Below are 17,004 nucleotides of genomic sequence, written 5' to 3'. Positions count from 1 at the left end.
GCCACCTGCCACGCAGCCCCGACGCACACGAGCACGTGTCCGTTTGCTATCCATCGCGACTCAAACCCCGCGTAAGTTTACGCTCGAAATGGGTTGCCCCGGACACAAAACGGACAAGATGGGTTCGGGCCGTCTCGCGCTAGATCGACCGGTTTGTCTTTTTTATCCAAACGGACGGGGTCGGACAGGATAGGTCGTCCGATGGAGTTGTCCTAATGCATTCTGCAGGAAATCCGCCCATGGAGTCCGGCCAGTTTTGGCGATTCTCTTTCCCATGTGACTCTCAGAAATACATCCATGCATGTTACTTGGATCGGTTGGGCGTACGGAGTAGATTCGAGTTTGACAAACATTTATCGAAATATACAAGTGTTAATCACCAGCTTGAGAACATAGCACACAGAGAGTAACCAAAAGGGATTCTTCTTGCTGCCCCCATTTGACTTCTGATGCTCTGACTGCCAACATGCAACTTCATGTAGCTCATGCAAAAAACAGAATCCCGTTAAATCTCCTGGCTGGACAGGGAGAGCGTATGACGGTACACACTGCCATTTCCAGCATGATCGACAACTCATGGTACCTAGTGCCGCGTCGTCACCGTGCCTCCAAATTTTTATCCATTAACAAGTCCCACTGGCGGCGTGCAGGTGCAGCCGTCCATAGTGCGGCGCGCACACACACAACGCATCGCGACTACTCATGCTGCTGCCTTTCTGGTTTCTCTCCTCACCCAACGAACCTGCTTTTTTCCATGACGACGATCCAAAACCATGGACGAAACCATCGACTTGACCCACCCAGAGTTCCCTCGCCAGTCGCCACCCCAATCTGCGTCAACCCACGACGAGCCACTTGACGGCACCACGCCCTGCCCATGCGCGCGCCGGCCACGACCCTATATATACGCACGAGCATCCCTGCCAAAAACCCAAACCCTCACACCAAAACACCAGTACACCACTACTGCTACCAGGAGTTCTCTCTCGAGAGCAAGCTGTACTACGAAATCGATTCCTCGCCGTCGATTTACAGAGGTGTGGTCGATCGTTCCTGACCGGTGGAAAGTCGGATCGTGGTGTGCGCTTTCTACTTTTCTAGGGCACCATGATCACGGGCTTGGCCGTGTACCATGTCGTGGAGGCGATGGCGCCGCTGTACACGGCGGCGGTGCTCGGGTACGCGTCCGTGCGGTGGCTCAAGGCCTTCTCCGAGGAGCAGTGCGCGGGGATCAACCACTTCGTCGCCATCTACGCCGTGCCGGTGCTCATCTTCAACATGGTCTCCACCAACAACCCCTACGCCATGAACGGACGCCTCGTGGCGGCCGACACGCTGCAGAAGGCGGTCATGCTGCTCGGCCTCGTCGCGTGGGCCGCGTGGGAGTCCCGCTCGCGCCGCCGCCGCCGCCGCTCGGACGACGGAGGCGGCAAGGCTGCTGCTTCGGCTGCGGCGGCCTCCCCGCTGCAGTGGGTGGTGACCGCCTTCTCCGTGGCGTCGCTGCCCAACACCATCATCATGGGCGTGCCGCTCCTCGGCGGCATGTACGGGGCCATGTCCAAGGACCTAATGAAGCAGATCGTCGTCATGCAGTTCTGCGTCTGGTACAACGTCGTCATCTTCATCTACGAGTACATGGCGGCCCGGCGCGCCGCGACGGCCGTGGACGGCGGCGCCAAGATCAGCCCCGGGTCGCCTGGGGCGGTGCCGTCAGCTGAGAAAATCGCCACCCATGACGAGGCCGCCGTCGCGGCCAAGCGGGCCCACGAAGTAACCGTAAACATTGAGATCACGGAGGTTACCCCGGCGTCTACGACACAGCAAAAAGACGGGCCAGACGACACAACAACGACGAGTGCCGATGCGGAGGCAGAGCAAGCGTCGTCGCCGCCGGCGAAGTCAACGGCGCCGTCGGTGAGGCACATCGCGTTGATGGCAGGGAAGAAGGTTCTCAAGATTCCGAATACCTATGCCAGCTTCCTTGGCCTCATCTGGGCTCTGATCGCATTCAAGTACGTACGTCCCTTTCATTCACAGTTCACACGTCGTAGATATTCCCTGTGCCAATTTTTGTATTTTTCCTAATGCATACACGTCTATTTCTGCAGGTGCGGGATGAAGATGCCAAAAATAATCGACGACTCGCTGTTCACGATCCAGACGACGGCGGTTGGGCTGAGCATGTTCGCGTCGGGGACGTTCATAGCGCGGCAGTCGCGGTTCGTGCCGTGCGGCTACGCGATCGCGTCCATGTCGATGGTGCTCAAGTTCCTGATCGGCCCGGTGGTGATGCTGCTGGCGTCGCTCGCCATCGGCATGCACGGCACCCTGCTGCACATTGCTGTCGTACAGGTAAACCTTCCTTCATTTGTTTCTTGAGATGTGCGACGACATTTATTGCTACGTTTTCTTGAGAGGCTTGCCTTCGGCCTAGTAGCTGCCATGCATGCGGTTGCATGCTCCAGTAGTAACGGAAAGGGCGTGGTGGAAGACGACCTCACACGTTTGTGTCTAGTAGTGGAAGTCAAGAAAAATAAGAAGGTCAGCTCCGAGGGGCCAATAGCAGTACGTATACAACAAATGCTGACCCACAACTTGGACGGAATCCACAACTTTAGAAACTTTTTACCGCTAGCCGTAAGTGCTATCGTACAAGGAGGGGTAATAACGGGAATTGCCCAGTTTCTCGGTGTATAGACACCCGACATGAAAAAAAACATTAGATTTTTTTTTTTGAATAAACCTGAATTTTCTAAACTAATATATAAATTTTCATGAATGAAAAACCACCATTGACCATGGCCAAAAAAATGCTATATACAAGACACTATTCACACTATTCTGCCCTATTTTTTTTTTATTTTTTTTTTGCCCTGAAGTCAATGGGGGTTTTCTCTTTTCGTGGAATATTTTTACAAGTACAATTATAGTCAAGTTTATTCAAAGATAATTTCAGAATTTCTTGATTTTTTATTTAATTTGTTTTTCATATAAGTATACATACATCCAAGGACCAAACGTTTTTGTCCGGGCAAGAAAAACTAAACTAATCAGTGAAGAAGCTAGATGAGATTTGCTGGTGGCGAAAAATTAGAGGGGAGGTTAATTCTTCTAAACCAAACCTTCCAAAATATATATACTCGAAGTTTAGATCAAAACTTGAGGGGCCACGACCACTCTAGTAACACATAGCTTCGCCCCAGAAGCTATAGTTATATATGTTGTTTATTATACAAATTTCGAGATATATTTCTCTAATCACAATTTTTGACATGCATGTTTATACAGGCGGCACTCCCCCTAGCCGTGACTTCATTTGTGTACGCTGAAGAATACAAGGTCCATGCAGACATCATGAGCACAGGGTGCGCTTCTTAACCAGATTTTGCTACAAATATTGTTGCCGCGTTTCTGTGAATGACCATCCGATCAAGTGTATCTATCTGGTTTTTGTTATTTTCAGGGTCATTCTTGGGATATTTATCTCGCTCCCCGTCACCATTGTATACTACATTGTATTAGGGCTATGATCGAGCTATCAAGATCGATCTCCAAGACCTGAGAGTGCATGTCACACAGAGAAGACGTGCCACCAAACAGCTCAACTGGGCAACTCAATTGCAGTTTCCAGAATCCAACTTGACTGCACCATGATAATCCAAATTCAAGAATCAAGAGAATCATTATGATGTTTTTGAATGTGGTTAATCAACAGAAGTTCATCTTTTCAGTAAAATATGATTGTAATGTTAGTCAAAACTTCGCATTGGATAAAAAATACTACCTCATTTCTTGTTTATTAGGCCTGTACGTATCTCTAGATTGACGATCTGGTCAATATAATACAAGTTTATTAGGCCTCCTTGCAAATATATCATTAAAAATTTTCATTTTTCATTTTCTAATGGTATGAATTATGGGATATACAACTCGTATTACGTTGGTTGAATTATCAATCTAGGTAGATACATGCATGCCTAATAAACCTGAAAAGATGGGGTATTATACAAAGTCGGGTACACCGTACACCCACCTTAAGTGATTTACAACTTTTAATGCATATCAATGATTGAGATTACAATTTACATCTTCTCATAAAGGAACAGTGTGGTCTTCTTCCTTTTTCTGAGCAAAAGAGGGTTTCCCCTCCTATTTCATGTATAGAAATCAACATGAACAGAGAACATCATCCAGTTCAAGCTAGCCAATTCCCCTAAGAAAACTAAGGTTCAACAACGACATCAAATATTACAAACCAGGCTAACTAGTAGCCACCCAAATCTAGATCACAAACTAAAGGAAAGTAGGGAAACATCTACGCAAAAGCTAGGGCAACATGGAAGAAGAAGAAGCCTTCAACAAGCACAAGTTTCAACCATCTAGTCTTAGAACGTAGAACCTCCATCCTTGAGCCGCCTGGTATATCTCACTTCTACCTGTTGGATGAGTCTTGCTCCGAGCATCATCATTTTGTCCTATGGTTCCTTTATCTGCAAAACAACCCAACCCAATATCCAACTGCACATCAGTTTTACCAAACTCACATGGTCATTAAGTCTATTCTTATCAAAAAAAAATTCATTGTGGCACTTCCAAAGTGCCTAGAACACAACAGAAATGCCTACCAGGACCAATATCTTGTCATTTTGGGGCGGCGGGGGGGGGGGGGGGGGGGTCTCACCCACCTAATGAAACAATCATGTAAATCCACAGGAATAGATGTCAAATCAGAAGCACATCTTAGTAGATTCCAAATGAGTTTTGCAGCCGAACATGAAAAGGGCAAGTGATCAATGTTTTCATCTTGTCCACAAAACACACAATTTTGTCCCCTTTCCATATTTTCAGAAGATTGTCTCTAGCCAACATACTTTTTCAATTTAGGAGCCACAGGTAAATTTTAATCTTAGTAGGGACTTTGGTTTTCCACAGAAACTTCTATGGGAAACCACAATTGTCTCTAATCAAGCGAAGATATAGATACTTGACACAAGAAACTCTATTAGATATGAGCATCGACATAGGTTTATCCCTTCCTCCATACATATGAATTTCCTCACATCTAAGTATTATACTATTACACAGATCTATTGAATCCCTATATAGAGAACACATCAAAGTAAAATTTTGGCACCCTTCTTCTATGGCTTCATAAACTAAAATATTATGATCATTATTAATGAAGTATAGGGAGGGGCAAGGCTCCTTCAGAAGCTTATCACCCACACACCAATAATCCCAAAATATTGTAATTTTTCCATCCCCCAAACTTTTTAACATGTTGATAGAAGATGCCTTTAATATTAAGAAGACTAGACCAAAATTGGGAATCTCCATTTTTGTGAGTAATTGAAGGCATCCGAGTAAGCAGATCAGCCCCCTCTATCTCCCACTTATTGTTCGATGATGATTCCCTTATTCTAATGAGAGCTAATAATCATAATGCTACTACTCTGATGAGACTCTTAGATACTTACTGTACCAGTTCTGGTCAGCGAGTTAGTACTGCAAAATCGAGCATTCTCTTCAGCCCCAACACGGGAGTTTTGAATAGGGAGGTAGTCTGTGGCACACTAGACATATTAATAGAAGCTCTGTGTGATAAATACTTGGGCCTCCCTACTATGGTGGGTGTCGACAGAAGCGATTGTTTTCAACGCCTTATTGACAGAGTTTGTCAATGTTTGAAAGGCTGGAAGAAAAATTCCTCTCAATGCAAGGTACAGAAACATTATTAAAGTATGTAGCACAAGCTATCCCATCTTATGCAATGTCGGTGTTCAAATTGCCAAAAGGTATTTGGTGAGGAGATGGGGAAGAAAAAAACAAGATGCACTCGTTTGCGTGGTGTAAGATGTGTGTTCCAAAGGAGAAGGGTGGCATGGGGTTTAGGGACCTTCACAACTTTAATCTTGCTATGTTAACAAAGCAATGTTGACGACTACTCCAAACTCCTGACTCGTTATGTGCACCTGTTCTTAGTGCTAAATACTATCGTGATGGAGATATTTTAAAAGTTGGTCCAAAGAAAGGATCCTCGTTTACATGGCAAAGTATCATCGCTGGGATTCAAACTTTTAAGAGGGGCTGCATTTGGAGAGTGGGCACTGGGTCACAAATTAATCTTTGGGACGACCCATGGATCTCCTCTAGTGAAACGAGGAGATTAATCACCCCTAGAGGTGGGATTATGCTTAATAAGGTGGAAGATATTATTGACCCTTATACTGGTCAGTGGGATGAGGCTCTAATTCGCAGTGTTCATTCTCATGTAGATGCATTCAGAGTTCTGCAAATCCTTCCATGTCGAAGCATTAGAAGATTTTGTGGCCTCACAATTCACTCGCTCAGGAACCTTCTCCATTTGATCGGCTTACCATGCAGAGTTTAACCACCAGTTTGGTCACCACTTCTATTGGGCAGATAATCCAGAAAGATCACATATTAACCATGTCTGGAAGGAACTTTGGCAACTTAGAATCCTTGGAAAAGTCAAACATTTTGGGTGGAAAGTTTTGAAGGGTGTGTTACCGTGTCTTGGGGTGCTAGCTGGCAGGCATATTCCACTCGTACCATAGTGTCCACTATGTAAGATCGGCCTCGAAGATATTCAGCACCGCATCTTCACATGCGAGCACGCATCCGAGGTACGGTCTGAACTGAAGATGTATAATATAATCAAAGAGGATGTGGCACAAGATCGATCGAGCTCAATCACATTGGAGATCCTATGACAGAACAAATCGGTGGTACATGAAATACCAACAACTGAATTAATTGTGGTTGCAATGTGATACATTTGGTGGCAAAGGACGCATGGAGTTAAAGGAGAAGCAATACAGACACCCCAACGAACAGCGATGTCCATCACAGTGTTGACTACTAACTTTATGCGCAGCTGATGACGAAATGATGTATATACTTCTCACACCTCGTTGGTTACCCCAACTGGGAGGTTGAGATGTAGTCAGCAACAAGTTTTCCCTCACACTGAGACTGTAAGGTTTACCGAACCACTAGGACTCCTAGGATCAACAAGTAGGTGTCTCCTTTCCTGGTCAGCACAAGACGTGGACATGCACACACAACAAATAACTTTGCTCCCAACGAGTACACAGAGGTTGTCAATCTCCCCGGCCTTGTAGTTTGCAAAGGATCAAAACACAAGCGGGAAAGTAATAGTGATTGCAACGGAAAAGTAAATGAAAACGGTAAATGATGGAAGTGTAAGCAATGATGGTGATATGGACCGGAGTCACATGACGTTCACTAGTGATGTCTCTCTCCCAAAAGACGATAAATAACTATGCTTGGGTAAACAAATCACAGTTGGGCAACTGACAGAATTATGAACGCACCGCAATGCTAATTATGCTACTTGATAGTTAGAGGTTCAATAGTAATGGGCAGTACGCCAAGACAAGTAGACCGTTTATTCATGAGCATCTACTTATTAATCATCCACCTTGAGATATCTATCTAGAACATCTCGTCGGTATTAAGTTGCGAGCCCCACCCAAAGTGTAAACTCAAAGCAACGGACAACTGCATTAACGAACTATGCGTAAGGTAAACAATCCTTGCAACCGTGGTCACAAGCATCGTTGTTTTCTCCCTGGTGGCAACAACACATCCCCTAGTCTCATGTTTCTGTCACTCAAGCTAGACATCGAGGGGCATGAACCCACAATCTACTACTCGACCAAAGCAATAAATAGCAATCCCCTAGTCTGCATAACGCTCCATCTTGGAGTTATAATCTACTACTCGACCAAAGCAACAAATAGCAATAGAGAACATGCATGAATCACTAAGGAACATAATATAAAAGGATAATCAAATATATAACTCATAACAATCTGAAAATAATCTCATAATCCATCAGATCCCAACAAACCGAGCATAGCAATAGCAAGAGAATTACATAGATGCCTTGATCATGTAGGGCAGCTCACAAGGACTAACCATTGAAGCACAAGATTGGAGAGAAGACATCACATAGCTATTGGTCCAAGGAGGACTACTCACGACACGTCCAGGAAGCGTCCATGGCGGTGGTGAAGCTCCCGGAGGGCAATCCTCCCTCCGGCAGGGTGCCGGGAAGAGGTCTCCTGACGCTCCCGATCTCGAAAGCGCTAAGGGGCGGAACGATGGAGAAATTCGCGATTCTTGAAGTTGTGGAAGGGTTTTCTCTCGAATGACTAAATATAGGCCGAAGGAGGGCACCGGAGGAGGTGGGGCCCACCCAAGCGGCCTCCTGGAGCGACCAGGGGGTAGGCCACGCCAGCAGGTCGCCTGGATGGCTCGTGTCCCCCATATGGCCCATCTTCGGTGATCTGGAATCTTCCGTTTCGCTGATTTTTTTATATATTTTTCCTGGAATTTTTTGGGCTTCGGAATTTGGGTAAAAGACCCTGCAAAATAGACATCGGCACACACAAACTGGCAGTGGATGCACTGAGTTAGTAGGTTAGTCCAAATATGTGTAAAAAGATATAAAAGTGTAGCAAAACATATAACAATGTCACCCAAAAGATCATGGATCAAGCATAAATTATAGATACGTTTGGGACGTATCAACATCCCCAAGCTTAATTTCTACTCGTCTTCGAGTAGATAAATGATAACACAATAATTTTTATGGTGACATGCTAACACACATATATGAACTTCAAAGTAAAGCTAGTAAGATATGCAATTCAATTCAAGACAATAACAAGCAAGAGTTTATATCTAGTATTGAAATTAGCAAAGTAAGAACATAAAGGTGCAAGAGCTCTCGCTGGCCGTGACTCGAATGTCTCCAAATGGTGTTTGCGTGCAAGAAGTGGGAGATGGGTTGAGATCATAAAATATATTTTTTAATTGAGAACTCAATCTACTAAACCTCACACTTGGTCTCCTTCGGAATCTTATTTTGACTCATCCCCAGACCACTAGTCAGGCACAAGTCAAAATGATCATCTCCCTTTCGACTTTGAGTACTCATGCAATGGATGAGCATAAGCAAGATATGTTGGCACTTAGGAAAGCAAATAGAATAATAATGGGGAACGAAGACAAAAAGGTGTGAAAGGCTCACATCAATGAGGACAACCATAGGCGAGAGAAAGCCAAATGATAGATATGATGTGAGGAGTAGGCATTGCCATGTAACGAATGCACATATGAGCTAAGATAAGCTCTCCAATGGAACTAGTGGGGGTGCATCCAACTTGTTTGCTCATGAATACCTAGAGCTCATTTGAGGAGGCTCATCATTGGAATATGCAAACCAAGTTTTATAGTGTAAGGGTCCCCACATAGTTATGCATGAATCATAATCTCTATGTAGTACAAATATAGCAATGGAGTGCGAGTGTGGATCTTTCAAAAGGAATAGTAGTGTTGCCCCCTTCTCTCTTTTTATTTCTTTATTTATTTTTCTCTTTTTTTATTTTTTTGTGGCCTCTTTGGCTCTTTCTTTTTATCTCTCATTTGTCCTCTTTGGAATGTTTTTTTATCCTCTTTGATATCTTTTCCTCACTTAAGCGCAACACTCTATGTTTTACATGAATAAAAAGAAGATCATCACACTTTATAAGTACTCAACATAAAGACAAGTGAAAACTATCATGATGTATGCAAATGTATGCCTCTGCCAGTGTAGCAGGATATGCAATGATACTAGCACGTCATGTAGCAATAATTGGGGCAAGGCCCAACTATGATGAGGCTCTACGATCAAGCAAAAGCATGTATGACATGAAGATCAAGTCATAAGATGGTGGATGTTGCATGGCAATGTATCTCAGAAAGGCTATGGAAATGCCTTAATAGGTAGGTATGGTGGATGTTTCGAGGAAAGATATAATGAGGCTTATGTATGACAGAGCGTATCATGTCATGGGTTTGGATGCACCAACAGAGTTTGCACCAACTCTCAATGTGAGAAAGGGCAATGCACAGTACCGAAGAGGCTAGCAAAATATGGATGGTGGAAGTGCCAACAATCGAATACTCACATTAGTCCTAAGAACTCATACACTTATTATCGACAACTCTCTATCTAGTTAGGAAATTCACAAAGAGACAAGTACCCCGAGGAGGAGTGTTTGGGGGTTTGGTTATCCTTGCGCATCCTCGACTCATGGTAACGTGAGGGTATTCTATATATTCCAACCCCTCCAGAGGTTAGCGATCAATTTAGTAGCTAGAGTTCTCAACTAATTTTTAGTTTTTGAAAAACACACGGATTTCCCAAAATACGATACCTATCACTAATAGGCTCAAGCTCTTGGCACCAATAGTCCAAAAATTACTCAAATCAATACCTCAAAACTATTGCAAGTTAGTACTATACTTAAATAGCAACCTCAGTTACCTACTCATGCAAGACACACAACTCAGTGCAACGAGCCAACTATCTAAACAAGATAAGCATGATAACTCAAAAGAGTTCCAAAAGAAACCTAAATAAAAGCTCTTAAAAAGATAAGAATGAAAACTAAGAGCTAAGCATGACAGTAGCTATGGAAAGATGAAGAACACACACAAAAATAAGCATGAAAACCTATGTTGTGTTCTAAAGTGGAATGGAGCGTGTTTTTCTCCCAAACAAGGTAGGCTAGGTTTTGATTTGTTATGAACAGCAAGAAAAACTAAAACAAACTAAAAAGTAAAGAGCGGGACGCTCCAAGCATAGCACATAACATATGAAGTGATAAAAATATAGCATGGAGATGGACGAACTGATGATTGTTGATAGAGAAGGGGATGCACAGGGGCATACCCAAGCTTAGAAGCTTGAGTATCCTTGAATATTTCATGGGGTGCATGGGGGCATCCCCAAGCTTGAGCGCTTGACACTCATGTATCTTCTTTCATCATCTCCTATCGCATACTTGAAAACTCCCTTCATAATAAACTCATCATAAGCTGATTAGAGTGGTTAGTATCCTTAATAAAATAATTCATTACCTGATGGAAATAAACATTTTCATGAAAAGATATTGTTTCTAATGATTGCCAAAAGGATTTTGCAAATAAAAAGTAAGCTTAGGATTTGCAAAATAATGAAAACGCAAAACATGGTAGAATCTATGAAAAACAGAACAACATGTAGTAAATAGTTTATTCGGGGCACTTCTGCAACTCAAATCAAAAACCTTAGAACAGATGCGAGAAAGGCAATTATATAGAGCATGCTGTCAAAACAATTCAGATCAAAAAGATGACTAGAGATTTTTGGTTAATTTTTCCGTCAAGCAGACATATTCTGTTTCTCGACAACATGTCACAATTCTTGAACTTTCTTGTAATCGGAGGCTATAACTTGGCACAAAGCTTAAAAATAAAGATACAATGATGTTGCTACAGTAGTAACAAGCATAAAGACCACTAAAATTGAAAGTAAAAACAAATTGGGTTGCCTCCCAACAAGCGCTTTCTTTTATGCCTTTGAGCTAGGCATAATGCAAGAAGATCAAGTGTTATCAACTCCAAAAGGATAACTTGCCCGAGTAATGGACTCATAAGGTAAGAAGATCAAGTGTTATCTTCTTTCTAGGGAAGTGTTACATTCCCTTTTTAAGGGGGAATTGGAATTTAATGATTCCCTATTTGATTTCAATGATAGCACCAACGGTGCGGAGAAAAGGACGTCCCAAAATAATTGGACATGAAGGATCACATTCAATGTACATAATAAGAAAATCAACGGGCACATAATTATCATTGACAATAATAGGAACATCATCAATTCTCCCCACTGTTCAAGAATTCGTCCGATTAATCAGTTAACTTGCCAGTTAATCGCTACTCGTTGGATGGCCGAATCGAATAGCACCTATTCATCGTGTTAACTTGTCAGACCGATTAATAGGTCTATTAGACCGATTAATCACTTGTTAGGCCGATTAATCCCTTGTCAGGCCGACTAATCGCTATTGTCCCGCTAACTCATGGGTAAACAAAGCCCAAAATTTTGGCCCATACACCCTCCCACCCCCTCTCGCTCCTCAATAGCTAGGGTTCAGACCTCCTCCTGGCCCCCTCACACTCCTTTCATCACCTCTCGACCTAGCTAGTGTGTGTCGAGATCCTCGTTGATGCTAAGCATGCACTAAATCTTCAAGATCCTACACCTTCATCGCTTGAGTTGCATGCATGGACCTCATCCCTTCTCGTTGGCTACTCCCCATCCTCTCTCGAGGGATGCACCCCTTTGCGTGACCCATCAACTTCTCCCTAACCCCTCCCGACGACTATTCCCCAATCCCTTCCTCCATGTCGTTACCAGCGAGAATGGTACTACCATCTTCCCCTCTCACGTTGGGGAATCCAACATTCATAGATTATTAGATTGCAACTTACAAATGTGTAGATTAGTGGATGGAACTATTGCTATGGCTTGTTATTTTAGCATAGTTTTTGTTTATATCTTGGTAAGTACGTGGACAAGTTTAAATGTTTAATTGGTACTTTTGAATTTTGAGATTTTGCATGTTTGCATGAATAAGATTATCAATTTTACCACTTGCCTATATTTTTTATATGCATACCGTATAATCTTTTTGTATATTACATGTCTGGGACCATGAAAGTATGATATAATACATAAAAAGCTAGAAATATGTTGGCAGGTTCATATTTGATCTACCGATTAATGGTCAACCGGTTAATCCAGTTAATAGTCTGATTCACCGATTAATTGCTACTCCCGAGCACACCGAGCAGTTACCAGTTAACGATTTCCTCAACAATGATTCTCCCTAAAGGTTTCTTTATGGAAGAATCAACAAGACGAAAACCAAAGGAACATGGATCATAAGGTTTCCAATCAAGCATATCATACATTCTTTTGGGCATAACGGAAGCACTAGCTCCAACATCACACAATGCAAAGCAAGAGATATTATTCAATTTGATCTTCACCATAGGATCCCAACCATCTTCTAGTTTTCTAGGAGTAGAAGTCTCTAGCTTCAGCTTCTCCTCCCTAGCATTTATAAGAGCATTGGTAATATGCTCGGTGAAGGCAATATTGAGTGTACTAGTGTGGGGGTGTTTAGCCATTCTTTGCAAAAAGGTGATAACTTCGGAAAGACTACAATTGTCAAAATCAATATCATTGCTATTAAGTAAAATTGTAGTGTCATCTTCTATATTTGATTTGCTCTCTATTATAAGAGTTTGGACGTCTTCCCAAGTTTGGGGACGTTTAGGAGCAACTTCAAACCAAAGATCGTGTGGCTTCCCGATGCAACCATGCCAAGGGCATAATTCTCCATAATGACTAGTATAGTCACAAGGTTTACTTGTAAAAAGACCCTTAGTGGTAACTGGAGCAATAGAAGAGAAGGTATAATCATTGGTGTTGTGACTAGTGAAGTCACCCAACATGGTGTTCTCAGTGGAACCCATAGCAGCGGAACAAGCAAGAACAAGCAACTATTTTTTGGTGGTTTTTGGTATAAGACTGTAAAGCAAAAAACTAAAAAGCAAACTAACATGACTAAAAAGCAAAGGTAAAGGATAGCGTGCAACTCCCCTATCTTGAAGACTGGAGTCCCCGGCAACGGCGCCAGAAAACTTTGCTTGATGGCGAGAAGATGTATATACTTCTCGCACCTCGTTGGTTACCCCAAGTGGAAGGTTGAGATGTAGTCAGAAGCAAGTTTTCCCTCACACTGAGACTGTAAGGTTTATCGGACCAGTAGGACTCCTAGGATCAACAACTAGGTGTCTCATGTCCTGGTCAGCAGAAGACATGGACATGCACACACAACAAATAACTTTGCTCCCAACGAGTACAGAGAGGTTGTCAATCTCCCCGGCCTTGTAGTTTGCAAAATATCAAAACACAAGAGGGAAAGTAATAGTGATTGCAACAGAAAAGTAAATGAAAACGGTAAATGATGGAGGTGTAAGCAATGATGGTGATATGAACCAAAGTCACATGATGTTCACTAGTGATGTCTCTCTCCCAAAAGACGATAAATAAATATGTTTGGGTAAACAAATCACACTTGGGCAACTCACAGAATTATGAATGCACCGCAATGCTAATTATGCTAGTTGATAGTTAGAGGTTCAATAGTAATGGGCAGTACGCCAAGACAAGTAGACCGTTCATTCATCAACATGTACTTACTAATCATCCACCTTGGGATATCTATCCATAACATCTCGACGGTATTAAGTTGCGATCCCCACCCAAAGTGTAAACTCAAAGCAACGGACAACTGCATTAACGAACTACGCGTAAGGTAAACAATCCTTGCAACCGTGGTCACAAACACCGTTGTTTTCTCCCTGGTGGGAATAGCACATCCCCTAGTCTCATGTTTCTGTCACTCAAGCTACACATCGAGGGGCATGAACCCACAATCATGCATAATGCTCCCTCTTGGAGTTACAATCTACTACTCAGCCAAAGCAATAAATAGCAACGGAGAACATGCATGAATCACTAAGGAACATAATATAAAAGGATAATCAAATATATAACTCATAACAATCTGAACATAATCTCATAATCCATCGGATCCCAACAGACCGAGCATAGCAATAGCAAGAGAATTACATAGATGCCTTGATCATGTAGGGCAGCTCAGAAGGACTAACCATTGAAGCACAAGATTGGAGAGAAGACATCACATAGCTACTGGGCATGGACCCATGGTCCAAGGAGGACTAGTCATGGCACGTCCGGGAAACATCCATGGTGGTGGAGAAGCTTCCACAGGTCAACCCTCCCTCCGGCAGGGTGTCGGGAAGAGGTCTCCTGACGCTCCCGATCTCGGAAGCGCTGCGGCGGCGGAATGATGGAGAAATTCGCGATTCTGGAAGTTGTGGAAGGGTTTTCTCTCAGAGGACGAAATATAGGCCGAAGGAGGGCACCGGAGGAGGTGGGGCCCACCCAGGCGGCCTCCTGGCGCGGCGAGGGGGTAGGTCGCACCAGCAGGTCGCCTGGACGGCCACTGGTCCCCCTCTGGCCCATCTTTGGTGATCTAGAAGCTTCCGTTTCGCTGTTTTTTGATATATTTGTCTTGGAATTTTTCGGGCTTCTTGAAAATTGGGTAAAAGCCCCCGCAAAATAGACATCGGCACTGGGTGCACTGAGTTAGTAGGTTAGTCCAAATATGTGTAAAAAGATATAAAAGTGTAGCAAAACATATAACAATGTCACCCAAAAGATCATGGAACAAGCAGAAATTATAGATACATTTGGGACGTATCATCAGCTATTTGTCAAACCATCCTACCAGGAAGAAGGATCATACTTGGAAGAAATCGTACCCGTCAACAGTCAAGATCAACGTTGACGCCTCATTCTATGTAGACCCCGTATGGGTGCATGTGGGGTGGTAGCCAGGGATCATGTGGGTAACTTCATTGCTGCAGCAACCTGGGTGTTATCGCATGTGTCATCGGCTGTCTCAGCCGAGATGAGTGCTATCCATCATGGGGTTCTACTTGCATCTAATATTGGGTGCACTAATGTTGCCCTCGAGAGTGATGGTACGAATGGTCTGGCGGCAATAGAAAGCCGGAGGTATATATGGAATATGATGTTACTACAATCAGTGAGGCCATGCTATGGCGACAGAGATCTTCTGGCGTCTCTTGAGCTTGCGTTGGTTTTTCCCTTGAAGAGGAAAGGGCGATGCAGCACAGGTGCAGTAAGTATTTCCCTCAGTTTGAGAACCAAGGTATCAATCCAGTAGGAGAATCTCGTCAAGTCCAGAGTACCTGCACAAACACAAAGAACTTGCACCCAATGCTATAAAGGGGTTGCCAATCCCTTCAAGATTGATTGCAAAGTGAGATCTGAAGGCGGAAAGTGCAACGAAGTAAAAGAGTAAGGCAGAAAATATGGTGTGGAGTAGACCCGGGGGCCATAGTGTTCACTCGAGGCTTCTCTCAAAATAGCAAATATTACGGTGGGTGAACAAATTACTGTCGAGCAATTGACAGAACCACGCAAAGTCATGATGATATCTAAGGCAATGATCATACATATAGGCATCACGTCCGATACAAGTAGACCGATACTTTCTGCATACTACCATTACTCCACACATCGACCGCTATCAAGCATGCATCTAGTGTATTGAGTTCATGACGAACAGAGTAACGCTTTAAGCAAGATGACATGATGTAGAGGGATAATCTGAAACCAATGATGAAAACCCCATCTTTTTACCCTTGATGGCAACAACACGATTCGTGCCTCGCTACCCCTTCTATCACTGGGTGAGGTCACCACACGGTATGAACCCAAAACCAAGCACTTCTCCCATTGCAAGAATCATAGATCTAGTTGGGCAAACAAAACCCACAACTCGAAGAGAATTACAAGGATATGAAATCATGCATAAGAGAGATCAGAAGAAACTCAAATAAGATTCATAGATAATCTGATCATAAATCCACAATTCATCAGATCTCGACAAACACACCGCAAAAGAAGATTACATCGGATAGATCTTCATGAAGATCATGGAGAACTTTGTATTGAAGATCCAAGAGGGAGAAGAAGGCATCTAGCTACTAGCTATGGACCCGTAGGTCTATGGTGAACTACTCACGCATCATCAGAGAGGTCATGGTGTTGATGAGGAAGCCCTCCGTATCTGAATTCCCCCTCCGGCAGGGCACCAGAACGTGCCCAAGATGGGATCTTGCGGAGACAGAAGCTTGCGGCGGCGGAAAAATACTTTCGACGATCTCCTGATTTTTTCTGGGATTTTAGGGAATTTATAGGCGAAAGACCTAGGGCAGTGGTGTCCGTGCAAGCCCCCTGCCCTGATTCTCAGGCTTCCCGATCTTCTGTTTCGGAAAAAATCTTTTTGGCAGTTCCGTTCCATTTGGACTCCGTTTAAAATCCTCCTCTCAAAGGGGTCAAAAACATGGAAAAAACAGGAACTGTCACTTGGCACTGAGTTAATAAGTTAGTCCCAAAAAATATATAAAAGGCATACAAAACATCCAAAGTTTGACAAGATAATAGCAAGAAAC

General features: G+C 43.5%; 1 protein-coding gene across 2 annotated transcripts; it reads left to right on the top strand.

Annotated features, from left to right (window-relative positions):
- Positions 1-948: 948 nt before the first annotated feature.
- Positions 949-3,799, top strand: LOC123440385 (probable auxin efflux carrier component 9). 2 transcript variants are annotated; one of them, XM_045116956.1, is made up of 4 exons: positions 949-2,012; positions 2,109-2,352; positions 3,289-3,365; positions 3,464-3,799. In XM_045116956.1, exons 1-4 carry the CDS (start codon positions 1,108-1,110, stop codon positions 3,528-3,530), a joined length of 1,293 nt encoding a protein of 430 aa, XP_044972891.1. In that variant the 5' UTR covers positions 949-1,107; the 3' UTR covers positions 3,531-3,799. The 2 variants fall into 2 exon arrangements, with proteins under 2 accessions (XP_044972891.1, XP_044972892.1); XM_045116957.1 differs by having other exon boundaries at positions 949-2,016.
- The last annotated feature ends 13,205 nt before the right edge of the window (positions 3,800-17,004 follow it).

The sequence above is a fragment of the Hordeum vulgare genome, chromosome 3H (genome assembly GCF_904849725.1).
Source record: "Hordeum vulgare subsp. vulgare chromosome 3H, MorexV3_pseudomolecules_assembly, whole genome shotgun sequence".
In the NCBI taxonomy this organism is placed as follows: Eukaryota; Viridiplantae; Streptophyta; class Magnoliopsida; order Poales; family Poaceae; genus Hordeum; species Hordeum vulgare.
The sequence above is the reverse complement of the archived record's forward strand: the minus strand, read 5'-3'. Positions and strand labels throughout refer to the sequence as shown.